We start from the raw sequence: 17,495 nt of genomic DNA, 5'->3' as shown, positions 1-17,495 counted from the left end.
CAAAACCTGGCCAGAAATTTCGTTAGGAAAATGCTAAATACCATCATTCTTTCCTCACAAGATTAGGGGAGGATGGGAGGCAGGTCTCCTGAACTGGCTGTTCCAGCATAACACTTACATAAGGGCTGAAGCCATCACCAGTGCTCCCTGCTCAGCATCTTCCATATAAATCCTTCAAAGCAGGTCCTGTTGCTTTGAAGCATCTTCAGAGATCTGTTTCCTTTAGAAAGATGAGCAGGAGGTACAAAAGATGCCAGTAGGTACCAGAGATGGAGTTTGTGCTGCTTGGCCATTGTGTAACCTACTCCTCTTGCCTCCACCTGTGTGTAATGGACTGTTCTCATCTTCAGGGGGCTTGGTTAAACACAGGTTTTGAACTTTGAGCTCGTTCCTGTTTCATGTAGAGACAGGAATTCCATAAGCAAGTTGAATGGCTTAAAATCCCATCTTAAAAATAGCTGTACCCAATCCGGATTAGAAATTTTAAAACCTCGGAATAATTGTTGTGGATCCTATTGAGCCTTTCAGTTCTAAGTATCCCTCCATCATTGTTGAAAATACTCCAGATCTGGGCCTGGTTTTGTTTTCTAACCACCATGAATTTTTTGTGGACGGAGGGCTCCTTATGAGTACCCATCAAAGAGCACTAGTAAAATAATCATGTTGCCTTTTAATCTTTTCCCTGATGGGATAAATGACTCAAATTCCTTGCTGTCCCATTGCAGTACAGGTTTTCATTGCTTCCTATAACTCCTGTAGCTCTTTCCCATTTTTTTAAGAGTTCTTTCTACCTTGAAGACGCTGTTGCTGATCTAATGGCAGATGTGATTTATGGAAGAAGAACAGTAGCTGGTTTTGGTACAGAATATTAAAATCTTGTCTCATTTCAGAGCATTTAAAACACTAATAGCTCTGCATGCCTAAATTGTGGAGTTTTTAACTTTCTAGTCGTATCTCCAGACTCTGACTTTCATATTATGGAGAGAGAGATGCAGGAGGTAATAGTGTCATGCAAGCAGCTGGAGTAAATGAACAAGGAGAGTAAGGGGTGGTGATAGTTTCCAATTTGTGCACAGAATATGACTGATTCAGTCATGACTTACAATAAAATATTCATTTTGCTTTTATTCTCACCATTAGTATGTATCTGGCATATGCAGTGTTTGATAAAACACCTTAATTTGAACATGCTTGTGTGGAAGACTGAAATCTGTGCTAGGGGTGCATGCCAGCTGGGCTGCCTATAAATTTAATCTAATGGTGACAGCAAAATTATTACTCTTGGGCATGTTTACAGTGTTGTTTAGTGTTGGCATTGTGAGATTCTTCTGCTGTGTGTAACTGTTTCCTAAGTGATGGCTATAGGGTGTGAGGGAGAAGGCACAGGGAAATGACATTATGCTGGGGTGATGTGTGTTCTCCTGCCTGACAGCAGCAGAATTGTCCTTCTTAAATGTAGCAGCATATTTCACTTGATAATATGATGGTTTAGTGTTTTGAGATAGTGCTGTTGAATGCATCAAAGTTCCTGAGGATGAATAGTATTATGGGATCAGTAGCTGTCAGAATCAGGCCAGCCTTGGAGTTGTGACAATGCAAAATAGCATTTTGCAGGATTTAGTTTCTGTTCTCATTAATTTTTATGAGGCAGTCGTTGGTGTTAATTGCTAGATATGCTCTTGTTGTATTACCAAAGGCCCTGGTACATGCCATGCCTCACTGTACTAGTGGTTCTGCAGTCACAGGAAGCATTAATGTGACTAATCACGCTAAATGAATTTGGTACAATAAAGTCAAAAAGGCCTGAACTATTTACTCAGCTCATATTCGCTGTGTCCATCTCAACTCCTTAAGTGCTACATTGCTGGGAACAATCAGCAGCTTTGTTTTCCCAACAGCACTCAGTGCTGTGACTTGAAGAAAACGATGAAGCCCATTGAGATGTAAAAATGAACCTCAGATCTCATAACCTGATTGCTTGCAGGAGTTTCACTCCTGCAGATTGTGCTCACCAAGTCCAGCTGTCCAGTATTTTGTAAGTTTCTGCTGAAAACATTATTTTAAGGGAGCAGTTCACTCAGGAAGGGTGAAAGTCTCTGGGGTAGCAGTGCAGTTCTCCTGCGCTCCAGCTCCTGATGTACAAAGGGCCACTGGCAAAGCACGGTGGGATGGATCTCTTAAACAGCAAAGAGAGCCCGAACAAAGCTCCCTGTCTCTCGTCAGGTGAAATGTAATCCCTCTGCAGAGGCCCTGACCTGCAGCAAGCAGTAATTCTTTGCCTTGCTCCGTAGCGTATCTCCGATTTGGAAGAAGAAAACGCTCTCCTGAAGCAGGAAAAAGAGGAGCTTAACAGCAGGATTCTCTGTCAGTCTGAAGGTAAGAAAAAATGCTTATAGCACTGTAATACTGAGCGAGGAGCTTAACTGGTGTCCCCCGAATCTTGTTTTTCCTGTGTGTTTTTCCTGTCTTGAAAAGTGCTCATCTTCCCGTGACTCTTTCCTGGTGGTTTTGGTCACTGTTTTGTTGTGCAGGTAGTTCTGTTCATGCAGCCCTGCTGGTGGATGGTAAGCCAGAGACCAGTTTAATTGCTGAAACATGGAATAAAGTACCTGAAAGGGCTTTTTAGTTCAGTTACGTCACGGCATTTCCTGCAGGTGATGTGGGAGGGGTAGGGAATAACAGCATCCCAAGAATGATGAATAAAGGATCCAAGGAACAGCACAGTTTACATTATTGAGCTATGGCAAAGGATTTCTCCTTTGTGACACAAGTCTGTGAGCATTTTTTAGAAGCAGAGACTTAGATGGCAAGACATGCAAAGGGGAAAGCAATCTGGGAAAATCCCATGTCACAAAAGAAACTGCGCGTATTGAGCTTTTCTATTTTTTATCACCCTTTCCAGCTTTGATTTTCTAGCAGGATTTACAAAGAGCATCGTGCTGTGGATGTATCTGTCGCTGCTCTGTGGTACTTGTGAAGTACCTTTTGCCCTCAGCTTGACACAAAATAAAGGAATTAAAGTAACATGTTAAAAAGAAACCTCCTACAAATATTTATTTATCTCTTATGGGATGCTTCTGGAGCATCTGAGATGCGAGAGAGCAAGTGGAGGGGGTTTGTTTGTTGTTCTCCCATTTAAAAGGACTCATGGGCTATATTTGTCTGGTTCCTCAGGAAGAGGAGGGACCAGATTTGTTTCCAAAAGGGAGTCTTTAACAAAGAAATCAATTTATCTGTATATAAAATACTTTGAACCCCCTGAGTCTTACCATGATAAATGGTTGATGGCACGAGAAAAAGCTGCTGCAGTTCATTTGCTCCTGTGCCAAATATGGTGGTGGGAAGCAGGCAGGGAAGTTTTTAAATGCAGCATGTACCACTTTTTCAACATGACTGTATTTCCATACTGTGCTGGTGTTTTCTGTGATTGGGTTTGTGGCTGGCCCATGGGAGCTGGAGCTGGCACAGTTGAGTTAAGCATAATAGATCTGATGGTTTGTAGGTGCTGGAGATTTTTCTTTGACTCAAATTCAAATGTCATGGAGTCAGCTCTAGATTATAAAAATATCTAAATATTAGAGAATGCCTACATGTATTCTAAAGGCTCCTGGCAGAGACAGTATTTTTTTCATTAGTCACTGTAATTGGACATATTAACCAGAAGCTCGTTTCAGAGATGAAGTTCATAATGTCTTTTCTCTTTCTTTTTTTTTTTTCCTTCTTATTTTAAAGATGAATTTACACGAAATGCAGTTGAAGAAAATATCCAGATGAAGAAAGAGCTGGAAGAAGAGAGATCTCGTTATCAGAACCTGGTGAAAGAGTATTCAAGTCTGGAGCAGAGATATGACAACTTGAGGGATGAAATGACGATTATAAAGGTAATGAATCTGGAATTATCCCTGTTCTGTTGTACCCTGAACCTGTTGTTGGTGAACAACATGACTCACTTATCCGCAAAACATTTAACAGAACTGACATTATTGTGCAGTTTGCGCTTGATATTTCTGAGAATATACTTCTAGCAAAGCATCTGTGTGCCTTGAGAAAGGGGCTTGGTCTTTCATGCGTCTCTGTGAACTGCTTAGAAATCTCTGTGAATCTCAGCAAAAGCTGGATTGTACTCCTTGTTCTTGTTTTGTGTCGGTGATGTTCAGGTGCAGGTGTTGGGTTAAAAGCAAACAAACCAAAAAACCCCAGCAACATGACTGCAGAATTTCAAAAGCCAGAGTTTTTAGGTTCAGCTTTGCTAAAGTGTTAGAAAAACTGTTGAAAATCAGATGATAGAGTGCTGCTGGATTTGAGTTAAGCGTAATAGATGTGATGGTTTGTAGGTGCTGGAGATTTTTCTTTGACTCAAATTCAAATGTCATGGAGTCAGCTCTGGATTATAAAAGTATCTAAATATTAGAGAATGCTTACATATATTCTAAAGGTTGAGTGCTTGAAGGGAGTTCCAGAGGGTTCTGTCAACAGCATAATCTTGAGCTCATATTTGCATGTTCACGCTTAACAGGCATCTGGTGTCATGATGTGCCTTTAATTCATGCAGAATCTTTAAACTGAGCTTCTATATCCCTTCACATTTTAAGGTATTCCTTTGTGTTAATATGAATTTCATGGTTAGGGCATAAAAACTCAAAAATGGAATCCACTATAAGGTGAAAGTCAAGCCTTTCGTAAAGGTAACTTTGGTATATAGTCAGATATTTGCTCTTGATAAACAACACTTAGTGAGGAATCCTTAAGCACTGAATCCTTTATGTATCTGCATCACTTCTTGGCAGCAGGCACCGGGGCACAGAAGAAACCCATCCAACCAAAGCAGTCTGGAGTCTGATTCCAATAATCCATCCATATCCTCCTCTGACATAGGAGACACTGATGATGTGATTCAACAAGTGGAGGTACAGGAAACTGGGCAGGAGAGGAGTGGGGAGGAGAGCCCTGCTCTGCAGGGGTGATGGGTGTGGGGTTGGGAGCACAGAGGTTGGGCGAGAAGGTGTGGCAGATAAAATTGACTTCAGGCTAAAGAAACACCTCATTAATTGTGTGAGAGGGGTTGCAGGGTTGTGGTGCTGTGGCAAATGCTTACTTGTTTGCAGCATCGGGCTTAAATAAGGCTCTAAAAATAATAAAGTGCTGTCTTTGGGCCACACCAGCTTAAAGACTGATGAAAATTCATCAAAGCAGTTATAGCCAGCACTGATGGCGATGTCTGTATCATGATCCTTCTCTGCAAAGATAGCAGAATTCATTACCCTCTTGCCCTGAGTGTTTTCGCTCCCATGCATCTTCACGGATGCTTCGCTGGCCAGCACAGCCCCTGTAGTCAAATCAACAGCCTCTTAAAGCAGAAAAGAGCAGCACAAATTAATCCCTGGCTTTCAAGAATCCTGTGGAAAAGAGAAATGTGTTTTTTACTTACATTTGCTAGAACAGGCTGCTTTTTGAATTCCACTTCTGTGACTCAAGAGCATGTGTGGGTGGTGAACGTTCCTGGGATCTGCCACCCCGTCGGCAGGACCTTATTTTGTGTCCCACATACATATACATACCATGCCTGCAGAAGCCCTCACTGCCCTTAGCTGGCTGCTGTGTTATGTTTAGTATTTCTGAACTACTCTGAGAGCATTTTCTGAAGTCAGACAGTAGTGGCCATGCTCTGATGTAAAATATTCCAGGTGAAGCCAGTTAAAAAAACAACGAATAAAGACTTGGCTAGAAGTGACTCAGTAGGGCATTTTTGATGTTCTAAGCTGCAGCCCAAATCAGACCCAATTTATCTATTGGGCTGTTAAGCATTCTGTGATTTATTAAAAAGAGTCAGCTGTTTTACTGACATTAAAAATAGGTGCTTAAAATGTACATTTGGTCTTTGACAGTGCATGTCTTTCTTGAGATCCTCCTGTTACTGGCTGTGGCTGGGGTCAGTGCTGATGCCATGTCTGGCACTAGGTATGGTTATAGAATTTAACACTGAGATCTTTTTTTTTCTACTCTGCTGTTCTTCTCTAGGAGATTGGGATGGAAAAAGCAGCCATGGACATGACTCTCTTCCTAAAGCTGCAGAAGAGAGTGAGGGAGCTCGAGCTGGCGAGGAAGAAGCTGCAAACCCAGCTGGAGAAGAAGGAGCAAGAGAGCAAGAAATCCCAGGTAAGAGGTGGCTTTTCATTGATACTAAAATCTCCTGTTGGTAACTGGCTTTCCTTGATTGCCTGAAGGACCCATGATGTAGGATTTCAGGTTTGAGAGTGACAAGTTCAAAATAAGAAGCAACAAATCCATCTGGAAAACGGAGATAAACTTTTTTTGTCAGCTAAGGACAATTGAACAGGGGAAGTACTTTATTTATTTGTATAAAGAAACTGGTTATAAAATATTTAGGACAGTCCTTGATTTGGTATTGTTATCATCTGTGTGGTTTTGTTGGTTTTTCTTCCAAAGTGATGACCATTTAGGAACAGAGTTTAAAAATAGTATAGTAAATCAGAAATAACAAGATGGTTGTCAGAAGAATGAATTCTTCGTTCCTGTTGCATGTTCCTATGCTGTATTCTTTCTTCCTTGTGAAAAGAAAATCTTCCTACAGTTTGTTTCCTTGAAAACAATTAAAAATATATATTAATATTAATAGGTATTTATCTCTTATCCTATATAAAATTTATAATATAATTATATTATATATAATGTTTTTATATTATATATAATATAAATATTAATATATAGTAAAATATTTTTAAAATCAACATTATTGACATCCCAGTAACTTAAGGGACAGGAGTCCATCCAGGCTTACAACTGAAGTCTGAAAATGTAGCTCTCTATGTTCTGGCGAGCCAGCTTCTGGGATTGGGGCTTTCAATAGCAGATCTCTTGTATACATTTTCCCTGTCATCTGTAACCGAGACTTTGTGACTTGTCAGAGGCCACAGAGGGGATGATGTGTGCCATGAAACAGCAGTGCTGTGTGCCTGGTGTTGTGAAGCAGTGAAGATGCTCTTTTACGAGTTGCTGAGTAAACACCATCACTCTTGGTTTCATATTTGAAATTTCTGGGTCTTCTGTTGCTTCGTTTGGGAATTATTTTCTTTATTACTCTCCAGTGTGAGATCAGTGTAACTTTGGACAAACGCAACGAGAGACTCAACAAAATCACCAACAGTAATTATTTGCTTGCTTCACTACATATTCTTATTGACCACCTCTAGTAATTTGCGGGGGACACATGAAATTGGGGACTTCCCCAGCCTCTCCTCCTTGCTGCAGAGGTGGATTAAAAACCTGTTTTCCGACTGCTGTGTTGAAGATTGTTCCCTTAATGACTGTCACTGTTTGAAGGCTGCAGTGAGCCACAGTTGTCAGGATATTAATGAGAGATTAAACCATTTTTTTCTTGAAGTGTCCTCTGCCCCACTAGGTGTTGCTGGGATGCTGTCTGATGGCAATTAATAACATTATTATGGTTAAGCTGGCCGGATGTGCTCAGCCATCCTGTGCTGTGTACCAGCTCCTCTGGCTGCTCTTAAATATAAATCTGTCTCTTTAATCCATGCAGGTTATTGAAACAAAGACCATGACTTCGGAACAGGAAGATTTTGCATACAACAGCCTGAAGGTGAGTGAGGGTGCTGTAACCTATTCCATGGCTCCAGCAGCCCAAACAAGTGGCATGAACGTGGTAACAACACAGAACCTCCTGTAACTGGCTCCGTTAGAGGGGGCAGTTGCAGCTGTAGCTGTCCATCAGCTCTGGGGTCTGGGATGGGCTCACAGATGTTTCCCTCTGGGGCAATGTCTGTTCTGCACTGCTCTGCCTGTTTCTGAGTCATCCACAGAGGTGAAAAGCCCACTTATGGTGAAGGGTGCTTTTTCCACTGCACCTGTTCCCACTGGGACTTTATTGGGTTTCCTGTGATGGCACACCAGGTCTCAGCAGTTTGCTTTGCTGTAGGTGTAAATCTCACAGCTGAAGCCCAGTGTGCTTCTTGTTCCAGGCTCCAGCTCTGCTTTTTGTCCATTTTCTGTACATTCCCAAGGTGCCACTCTGGTCAAAACCAAATAAATCTGTCTTCATCGTTTTCTCCCTGTGACACACAGAGCAACTGAAACCTCCTGGGCTCCTATTGCAGCTTCTGTGGGTTCTCCCCTCCTGCTCTAACAGTACTTAAATACTCTGTTAGGCCAATTCCTATGTCTTGCTTATCCTCAGAAATCCAGTTTCCAGGTTAGAGTTAGTAAGGGAATTTTTTTTTATATTGTTTTTTTTTTCAGCACAGACCTACCTTTCAGAGGCTCCTTCTCTCCTTGTCCCCATAACAAATATTGAAATACAACTGAGAAGTCCAGAGGGACATATGTTATCCAGAATAACATGATACTAAACCATCTGTCAGTAGTAATACCATTTTTGCTGCTGTGTCATCTCCTCTGAAGGACGCAGAAAACCCAGAAATTAGAGGTGGAAAGGATGGATGTTCAACCCTCACTAAACACATACCTCCAACAGAAGCTTTTTCTGGCACTCAATCCATCCAGTTTTTATTTTCTGAGCACAATATTTATGTTGCACTGGCTGAATGTGCTTTTAGTGGCAGAGGGAAACCCCACTGAGTTTCATTAGTACCCCTACACAGTTCCTAGGAGAAGAAGGATGGCACCTTCTTAAATAGCTTCTGTAGAGTTCTGACTTCAGCATGAGTTCAAAAAGTGCATTTTCTTCAAGCTTTGACCTAGGAAGTTCAGAGTGGAAATAGTTATTTTGGATTTTCTTACTTTCTACATTCCTAATGTACTAACATACCTAGTCCTAAATATCTAAGAAACCGTAAAACTCTATGTTAATACCATTTCATATGAATAGGTAGCCTATGTTGCTAAAAATTAAGGATTCTTTAGCCTAAAACAGGTGGAAAATGAACCTGCAGGGATTTTGTGTTCCCTGTAGGAGTGTTTCCCTGGGAGGCATCACTGAAAAAGAGAGGCAAATACACCTCACTGGTGTTTTCCCCACATCTGGATATAGGACACTGCCAGAAGTCTCTCTCTGCAATGAAAGAGTGACTTACTGCTGATTTTGAGGGCTGCTTTTCCCTCCTTCCCCCATGACAGCAGCTTCAGTGGCTCTATGGCAAAGCTCTTCCTCTCTTCTTTGTATTTCTCCTGATAATTTGTATCTCAAAAACTTATGCTATCTCAGGCTCCTTTAAGAGTCTTCTGTATATAGGTTTATTTTTCCTTTTTGCCAGCTTTAAAAGACTTTATCTTGGGGAACCAGGCTGAGGTGCCTAAAAACTTACATCTTTCTGTGGATGCTCTTGAGTGGTCCATGGGATACTGGCTATGGAGCAGGAAGGGATGTTGGCTTGGATGCTCCACTGGTGCTCCATCTTTTGGAAACTGAGACACCTTAGCCAGTTTAGAAAGGTTTCAGGTTTTGGAAGTGTGGCTGCAGTGTGTTTTCAGAAACCGGTATATATATCCCTGAAATGCAGATGAATATGAAGTTATGAAGATGCTCTGAGGGCTGGAGCCCCTCTGCTCTGGAGCCAGGCTGGGAGAACTGGGGATGTTAACCTGAAGAAAAAGAGGCTCCAGGGAGAGCTGAGAACCCCTTCTGGTGCCTAAAGGGGCTCCAGGAGAGCTGGAGAGGGACTTGGGACAAGAGCTGGAGGGACAGGACAGAGGGAATGGCTTTCCACTGGCAGAGGGCAGGGTTAGATGGGATACTGGGAAGGAATTGCTGTCTGTGAGCGTGGTGAAGCCCTGGCACAGGTTTCCCAGAGAAGCTGTTGCCACCCCTGGATCCCTGAAAGTGTCTAAGACCAGCTTGGACAAGTCTTGGAGCAACCTGGTCTAGTGTAAGGTGTCCCTGCCCCTGGCGGGGGATGGAATGAGATGTGCTTTAAGTTCCTTTTCAATCCAAACTATTCTAAGATTGTTCTAAGATTCTATAGTTTTGGGTCCCATTGAAGATGGTTTTGATACTCACTGTCCCTTAAGCAGGACAATAAAATGTGAGGATATTATTGGATGGCCATATGGGCTTGGTTTTTGCATCCAGCACATGTCTACTGTCCTCCAGCTTTGTGTCTTGGTGTAATCTTGGTGTACTGTCATGACACCCATGATGGAATGGATTTGCTTTTGGGAGTAGCATCTGTCCGGAAACCTGTTCTTGGTGCAGATTTTGATGAAGGGAAGTGACTGAGACAGAGTCCTCCCTTAGAGAGGCTCACTTGGGTAAAGAGTTGGTTCTCTCCTTTTGTAACACTGCAAAGAAATGTGAGGAACCTGAGCTAAAACTGATACATTTACAGCAGGCAGAAATTATCTGTCCTTTGTAATGGATAAATAGATTTTTCAGTAGATGCTGTCCCAAAATATGCCCAGCCAGGTGTTTGGTTACCATATTCAGAAAGGCAAAACAGGGAGATATGCCCCTGAGTCACACCTGCACAAGAAAATTCCTCAGTGAAAAATGTGTTTTCCAGCCTGTTTTTTCAAGCTGGGAAAGAGGGAGTGGGAATGAAACCACCAAGGAGCCCTTGCCCTGACTCTGTATTTCTGAGCAATCTGTTCCAGTGGAAAGTGTCCCTGCCCATGGCAGGGGGTTGGGCTACTACCCAAACCATTCTAGGATTCCTAGCAGGAGCACAAGGCATAATTGAGTTTCTCACTTGTTGCATAGCTGGGGTGTTTGTTTGGTCCCTTAGACTTGGAAGCTCATCATAAAATGAGCTTCTAGAGGATTTTATTTTCTTTTCCTATGGAGTACCAGAAATAGAAGAGATGGCAAATTCCTGGCATGGCAGTGCTAACCCCTGCCTTAGGCAGGCTCACACTTCCCCCAGCACTGCTATATAAGCCCCTTTTCTAAAGAGTGAAGGTATTTCCATCACTGTTAGTGCTTCGGTACCCCTTTCACACCTCTGTAATGCTGTACATGTTGGGACAAGTGTGAGTTCAAGTTCAGGACATTTTGACTGTAATTTGTCAAATAAATCAGCATTGCTGGACTGTGCTGAAGAGCAACCATTTCTCACAGCGTCAGTAGAAATCTCCCTTTCCACATTCAGAGCATTTTATTTTAGCTTCTGTACTGCCGTGGCTAATTCTAGTGCAAAAAGGGTGTATTGGCAGGGGACACTGGATGTTTTAACGCTGGTCCATGAAATCCACAAGGAAAGGAGTAGGGAATGAATTTAAGTGTAAACTCTGAATGGAGTCCAAGGCATGGGCTTTTGAAGCAGGGTTGTTGGTTATTGCTTTCTTTCCTGGTCTCCCTGGCTTCGTTTCTAACCAGAGCTGAACTTTATATGACCAGTCCTTGGAGTCAGCAGTGTGGCTTACCCATTGAAAAAAGGAAGAGGGGGAGAAAGGGATAGAAAGGAGGAGGACAGTAAAGAAAAAGGAAATCAGGGGTCTTAAGCAGCAAATAAGAAAACTCACAGGAGAGCCATTTGTGTAGAAAAGCAGGTAATTGCTTTCATCTTACCCTTTAGTGTCTGTGAGCATGATCAGTAGAGAGTGAATGATCGGCAAAAGAATGAAGGTGATGCTTTAGCCACGTAGCAGGAACAGTTAAACCCAGTTTGGTATCAGTTCCCATCACGTGCACAACTCCTACTTTAAAAACCAGTACAGAGAAGCCCATGTCTCATGTGCTCCCTCTGCTGAGCTGTGCTTAAACGTGGAAGAATTGCTGGATCTCATGCGTTTCTTATCCTGTCTTTTTTTAATGACAGATGGTATCAAGTACCTGAATATGCTCCATTACTGATGTTGTTTGTTCAGCTAGGAGCATGCTGTCCAGATGCCAGATCAGCTATTCTGTTCACACCTCTGCTGTGATAAGCCTTGCCATTTATAATTTGTAAGGATTTATAATTACAACCCCCGTTTCCTATGGAAACGAGGTTTACACAGCTGTGCTAGCTACACACTGTATAAATTGTATATAAATTGCCTCCATCCCCCCTCTCTCCCAAGCCATTTTTGGATTCATTAGCTCGCCTCAGCCCACAATGATAATGAATCAGATATCCCAGAGATAAGAGGGATTGTGGAAGAAAGCTGTGGAAAGGCTCAAAAGGTGGTGGGGAGAGGGAAGCACCTAGATCTCAGTGGGTACAGATCTTGTGCTGTTGTAGAGGATCCACGTGGATGGGGTTTGTCCCTTGGAAAGAGCTGATCCCAAATCACTCAGACAGCAGACTTTGTCAGCTCACTAGCAGTTGTCTTGGTTTGTACTGTGTTGGATAAAGGTCCTTTTGGGTTTTGGCATTGTCTGGGTGCATGGGGACAGGAGGGAGCAGTCCTGGGTGCCACCCTGAAGCAGCTGGGGGTGGAGGATCAGTGCAAAGAGAAGGTGGGTAGTTGGATTCTGTCTGTGAGCAGGACCCCAGGAGTCTGGCTCCCACCCTGTCTGTGACTTATAGCAAAGACTAACAGATTTAAGCTGAAAAAGGGTAAATTTAGATTGGATATTGGGAAGGAATTCCTGGCTGTGAGGGTGGCGAGTCCCTGGCACAGGTTGCCCAGAGAAGCTGTGGCTACCCCTGGATCCCTGGGGGTGTCCAAGGCCAGGTTGGGTGGGGCTTGGAGCAACCTGGGCCAGTGGAAGGTGTCCCTGCTCATGGCAGGGGGTTGGAACAAGATGAGCTTTAGGGGTCCTTTTCAACCCAAACCATTCTGTGATTCTATGATTGCACTGCTGCAGGAGTAAAGCTGCTCTTGGCCCAGCTGGGATGCTCCAGGTGGGTTTTGGGTGCTTGCAAAGAGCAAGTTGTTGTGTTGCCACCTGCAAAGCTTCAGGGGTGACATGCTAAAATGAAAGCTGTCTTAGCTGCAGGATTTTCATTCTTCTGTCTTCTACTGTCATGCAAAAGCAAATGAGCCCTTCAGTTGTCTCAGTAAACACATTGTTATTCAGGAGAAGCAGCCACAGTCAAACTTGTACAGTGTTGCCCCTGCCTGTCAAACGCCAGCGTTTGATGAGATGTCAGGGCAAGAAAATCCTCCAGCTGCAAACACTGCACCAGGGTGAGGGAATTACAAAATGTACGAGAAAAGAAGCTGTAGTGGGAATTCACAGACCCGTGGCTCACCTAATGGGATGCCTGCCACGATGATGGGTCATGTAAATCAGCACCTTCCAGCTTACCTAATGAATTTGAAAGATGAGCTGAACATTGTGGGGTTGTAGTGATTTCTTGATAGAGAAGGAAAAGAGGTTGAGAAGAAAAGAATGTGTTTAGCTTCTTTAACAAGCAGCTTGCTTTTGTGTTTAAAAATAATGTCAACAAATAAAAAATCTCCCCCCACCCCCTGTGTCCCCTGTTACTGTTGTTACTAAACAGCAACAGGCTGCTGATAAAAGCAAAACCCTTTTCTGAACTCCACAGTCTGGCTGGACTGGCAGAAAAATCCAGATCCTGTCTTTAATTGATCAGTCAGCCATAATCATCACTAATTGAGTCACCTTAGAGGTGTCTCAGAAAAGGATGAGGCAGCTTATCCAAACTGGTTAATGGCTCGATATTTTCCAGAGGCAAGAGCTGGAGTCGGAGAACAAGAAGCTGAAAAATGAACTGAACGAGCTGAGGAAGGCTATTGCAGACCGAGCAACCCAGAACAACTCATCCAACGATGTCCAGGACAGTTACAACCTCTTGCTGAACCACCTGAAAGCGGCCAACGAGGAGCTGGAAGTGCGGAAGGAAGAGGTGCTCATCCTGAGGTCACAGATCATGAAGGCAGCCCAGCAAAAAGAGATGGGGAAAAACATGGTAAAGGAGAGGGTAATGGCTTTTCTTCTCCATTTTCCCTTCTCTTGGTGGAAATTCAGTGGTTGCCTGAGTGATGCTATTTGTGCTTTGGTAGGCTCTGAGTGCAGGATGGCCTGGGCTGGTTATAGGGTGTTGTACAGGGATATAGGAGGTTCTGCCTATGGATTAGTTGTAGTCCATGACATTTCAGACAGCCCAGGACTATACGTCCCATGGTACTGCTGTAGGGTGCTTAACCCCATACCTGATGAGGTCTAGCCAGCCCACACCAAGGAACAACTTCTCCGGTTCTGTACCAAGGTGTGGTGGTCTGAGATGTTCCTGGTGATGTTTCCTGACAATGCTATTATTCTGCAGGAAAATGGGATGGAGAGAAAGAGCTTCTGGATCAGACTCTGCTCACTTGAGTCTGATGCAGCTGTAATGTGTTTCTACTGGTGTGTAGACGAGTGGACTTTCAAACAGCTGTGATGTGCTTTTGTTTTTAGAGCCCATTCCAATGGGAGGGTTTATTTTCCGAAAACTCTAACTTGGGCTTTTTTTATTCACTGTCTTACCATTCCTCAAGGTTTTGGTACGTTTTGTATTTCAGACCAAGCACCTCACTTATCCCTCTCTCATATTCACTGCTTCACTTCCACCTCCTCTCTCTCCTGCTGTCTGTTTGCATGTGTGTGAGTTCGTAGAAACTCTCTGGTGTGACAGATGCCCCGAGGGCGCTCTCAATAGAAACTTCTAGCAGCTCTTAATAGAATGGTTGGGAGCAGTTTGGCATCGGGGGACTTTCAAAGACAGGAAGAGGTGTGCAGGATGTCATGCTGCTGTTTTGCATGTTGGATTTAGGAGAGAATCCCCAGCAATGCCAGCTGGCCCAACAGTGACAGGCACGTTGACCAGGAGGACGCGATCGAAGCCTACCAGGGGATGTGTGAGACCAACCGGTAAGTGTGGCCCGAATTCTTCCAGCAGCAGGAGGGGCTGAACAAAGGGAAAGAGGGGGAATCCGGACCAAAGCGTGAGACGTGGGATCCAGACCAAAATCAACAACGCGTTTTTCAGAGTTACCAGGTTCTGGATTGTGTTACGGGCCTTTGGGTCAAGGATGGGCCATAAAGATGAAATCAGAAGTGTGTGTCTTACAGAATCGTAGAATCCTGGAATGTTTTGGGTCAGAAGGGACCTTAAAGATCTTCTAGTTCCAACTGGTTCTAATGGGTGAGGAGCCCTCATTGTTAGGGCTGTGTGTGTCCGCAAGAGAGGGGAGATACTGAGCAGGTGGAAAAGCAAACATGAAAGCGAGCAAAACTGGATTTTGACTTTGCTTCCAGTACATAAATAGCAGCAAGACTAAGATTTGGGATATGTGAGTTACTTACTACAAGTATCTCATACTGTGTTGAGAAGACAGCACAGTCCCCTTCTCATTTTCCCAGAGGCAAAAGCCTGTTGTGGTTAACTGAGCTAACAAACATGCTGTATTCCCTGGAAACACTCACATTATTGCTTTTCTTGCATCCAAACCGAGTGTTGGGAACATCTGTTTGATTACAGGTTTACCATAGTGGGGGTTAATTCTGTGAACATGTGTCTGTCCTTACAGTAACAATGGGCTGATATTGCTAAGCATCAAATCATCCTTGCAGTTATCCAGGAGGATATCAAATAATAAAGTAGTGTCTTGCAAGAAGACAAAATTACATGGATTTAACAGCGAGATAGTATGAAAAGTAAATTTTTATTTCACTCCAAGGAAATTGAATGTTTATCTCTTTTATTTTCTCTCGACAAATACAGATGTTTGAGACTATTTTCCCCTAAATAATTTCTATTCATCAAGATAGAAGACAAAGCCATTGTGAATTAATGGGTTTTAATAATAACACACTTTGCCACTTTTTAGAGGGGTTGCAGAAGGTTGCTAACAGTCCAGGGTGCGACAGACCATGACTTAATGAGGATTTTATTTGTACCTTTATGAGGAAAGGCACGTGATCAAGGCCAGGTTGGACGGGGCTCTGAACAACCTGGTCTAGTGGAAGGTGTCCCTGCCCATGGCAGGGGGGTGGAATGAGGGGGGCTTTAAGGTCCCTTCCAGCCTAAACCAGTCTGTGATTCAACGATATTTCACTGAAATATAAAAAAAATTCTGAAGAGTTGCTTAATGCTTTCAGAACTGGATGGCCAAAAAGGTGCAATGTGAAAGAGAGGTTTCTGGGCAAAAATTCAGTGTATATATAGCTGTGTGATGAGCTTTGGTCATCACGTCTGTGCTGTATTTCCTCCAAATTCCTGCCATAGAATGTGCTGGATTTTCTGAGTTTGCGTCCATTTTCCTTCTTGTGAAAGCCCTGGGAGAATCTGTGGAGATCTCCTGGTGTGTGAGTACAGAGGTGGACTTGCTGGAAGGGCTGGGTTCCACATGCATCCCATTTAAACAGAGTTTAAAACCCTGATGGCTGTGCTGAGGCTCTGCCCAGGCTAGTTCTGCCAGCTTTCGTCTTGGCCCAGGGACCTGGAGGAGTGAGGATTGTTGGGGTCCAGGACTCTGGTTACACTGGTTTCTCACCTGAGCATCATGTCTGGCTGGATCGGGATCAGTGTTCATGTTTTTTTTCAATTGCCATTGAGTATTTGCTTTCCTGAACTGAACTTGCTGATGAAATTTCTGCCCCTCCTGTGACAGAGAGGATAAAATTAATTTGAACACCACACTCATTCTTGTCAGTAAATCAGCGGGGCTCAGTGTGCTTCCAGCAGCAAGGTGTGTTTTTTGGTCACTTAATGAATTCTGTGAATTTTCCCTTTTTTCCTTCCAACGTTCTCCTGGAGCTGTGAGCACTGATGAAATCCCACTGTCAGGCACAGCTTTAATTACTCCCTGGGTTTTCCAGTGTGCCTGCATAGAGAGGGTTGGTTTGTGTTCAGGAGTTGGTGAAAGAGTCAAAATAAGAGTTGCTGCTTTTATAAGACATGTCTGGCCAGATTGCATCACTAGTCCTGAGTATTAATTGATATCTGGCCATAGTGGTGTACATGTTGTCTGCTGTAGCCTTCCAGGAGACTCCAGCCCTCCTTCAGATGGTCTGGTTTCCAGACTTGACTCCTGCAGAGAGAACTGAATCACGGAATCATTTGGGTTTGAAAGTATGCCTCAGGTCCAACTGTTCCCCCAGCACTGCCAAGCCCAGCACTAACCCATGTGCCCAAGTGCCACATCTGCACAGCTTTTAAATCCCACCCAGGGTATATAATTTTCCAGGATCTGATTTCCTTTCCCTGCAATTGCACGGGTGAGCTACAATTCTAGGAAGTTCATGTGGCCCAACCTTGGTGGGTTTTGGCCTCTTGAGTTTTGGGAAGGGAAATCTGCTGTCTCCAGGCTCAGTTTCCTATTACCTCTCTCGTCTCTCTCTCATATGAAGCTTACCTGGAGCTTGGCTCTTGTAAGACAGCAGTAGTAGCTCTATATACTCTTACCCTGATTTTCTGTGTTGATTTATCCAGTGGCTCATTAACCACCACCAGCTTTCCCATCATATGGTTCCCTGTGCATTTGCTTGGGTATGGGGTTGATTTATAAAATGTAGGCTGGTGTCAATGGCAGTAAATCAGGTGAAAACAAATGCTTAGGAAGCATGGATTATTGTGTTTGTGGATATAAATTAACATTCCCTCCCCCCAGCACGAATTTGCTTTTGTACTTAG

General features: G+C 43.5%; 1 protein-coding gene across 5 annotated transcripts in view; it reads left to right on the top strand.

The window, feature by feature from the left end:
- MYO5B (myosin VB) overlaps positions 1 to 17,495 on the top strand; it is a 146,163-nt gene that overhangs the window by 109,152 nt on the left and 19,516 nt on the right. For 3 of the 5 annotated variants that reach the window (XR_003529766.1, XM_027656048.1, XM_027656046.1), the window contains exons 23-29: positions 2,292 to 2,376; positions 3,733 to 3,881; positions 4,788 to 4,907; positions 6,019 to 6,156; positions 7,559 to 7,618; positions 13,551 to 13,802; positions 14,634 to 14,731. Coding sequence is in view for 4 of the 5 variants with exons in the window: in XM_027656048.1 (XP_027511849.1) it covers positions 2,292 to 2,376; positions 3,733 to 3,881; positions 4,788 to 4,907; positions 6,019 to 6,156; positions 7,559 to 7,618; positions 13,551 to 13,802; positions 14,634 to 14,731 (902 nt within the window). In the remaining variant the exon portion in view is untranslated. The remainder of the gene's footprint in view (positions 1 to 2,291; positions 2,377 to 3,732; positions 3,882 to 4,787; positions 4,908 to 6,018; positions 6,157 to 7,558; positions 7,619 to 13,550; positions 13,803 to 14,633; positions 14,732 to 17,495) is intronic. The other 2 variants (XM_027656049.1, XM_027656047.1) reach the window with 1 other exon arrangement.

The sequence above is a fragment of the Corapipo altera genome, unplaced genomic scaffold, assembly GCF_003945725.1.
Source record: "Corapipo altera isolate COAL_440 unplaced genomic scaffold, ASM394572v1 61553, whole genome shotgun sequence".
In the NCBI taxonomy this organism is placed as follows: domain Eukaryota; kingdom Metazoa; phylum Chordata; class Aves; order Passeriformes; family Pipridae; genus Corapipo; species Corapipo altera.
This window is presented reverse-complemented; position numbering and strand designations above follow the sequence as displayed.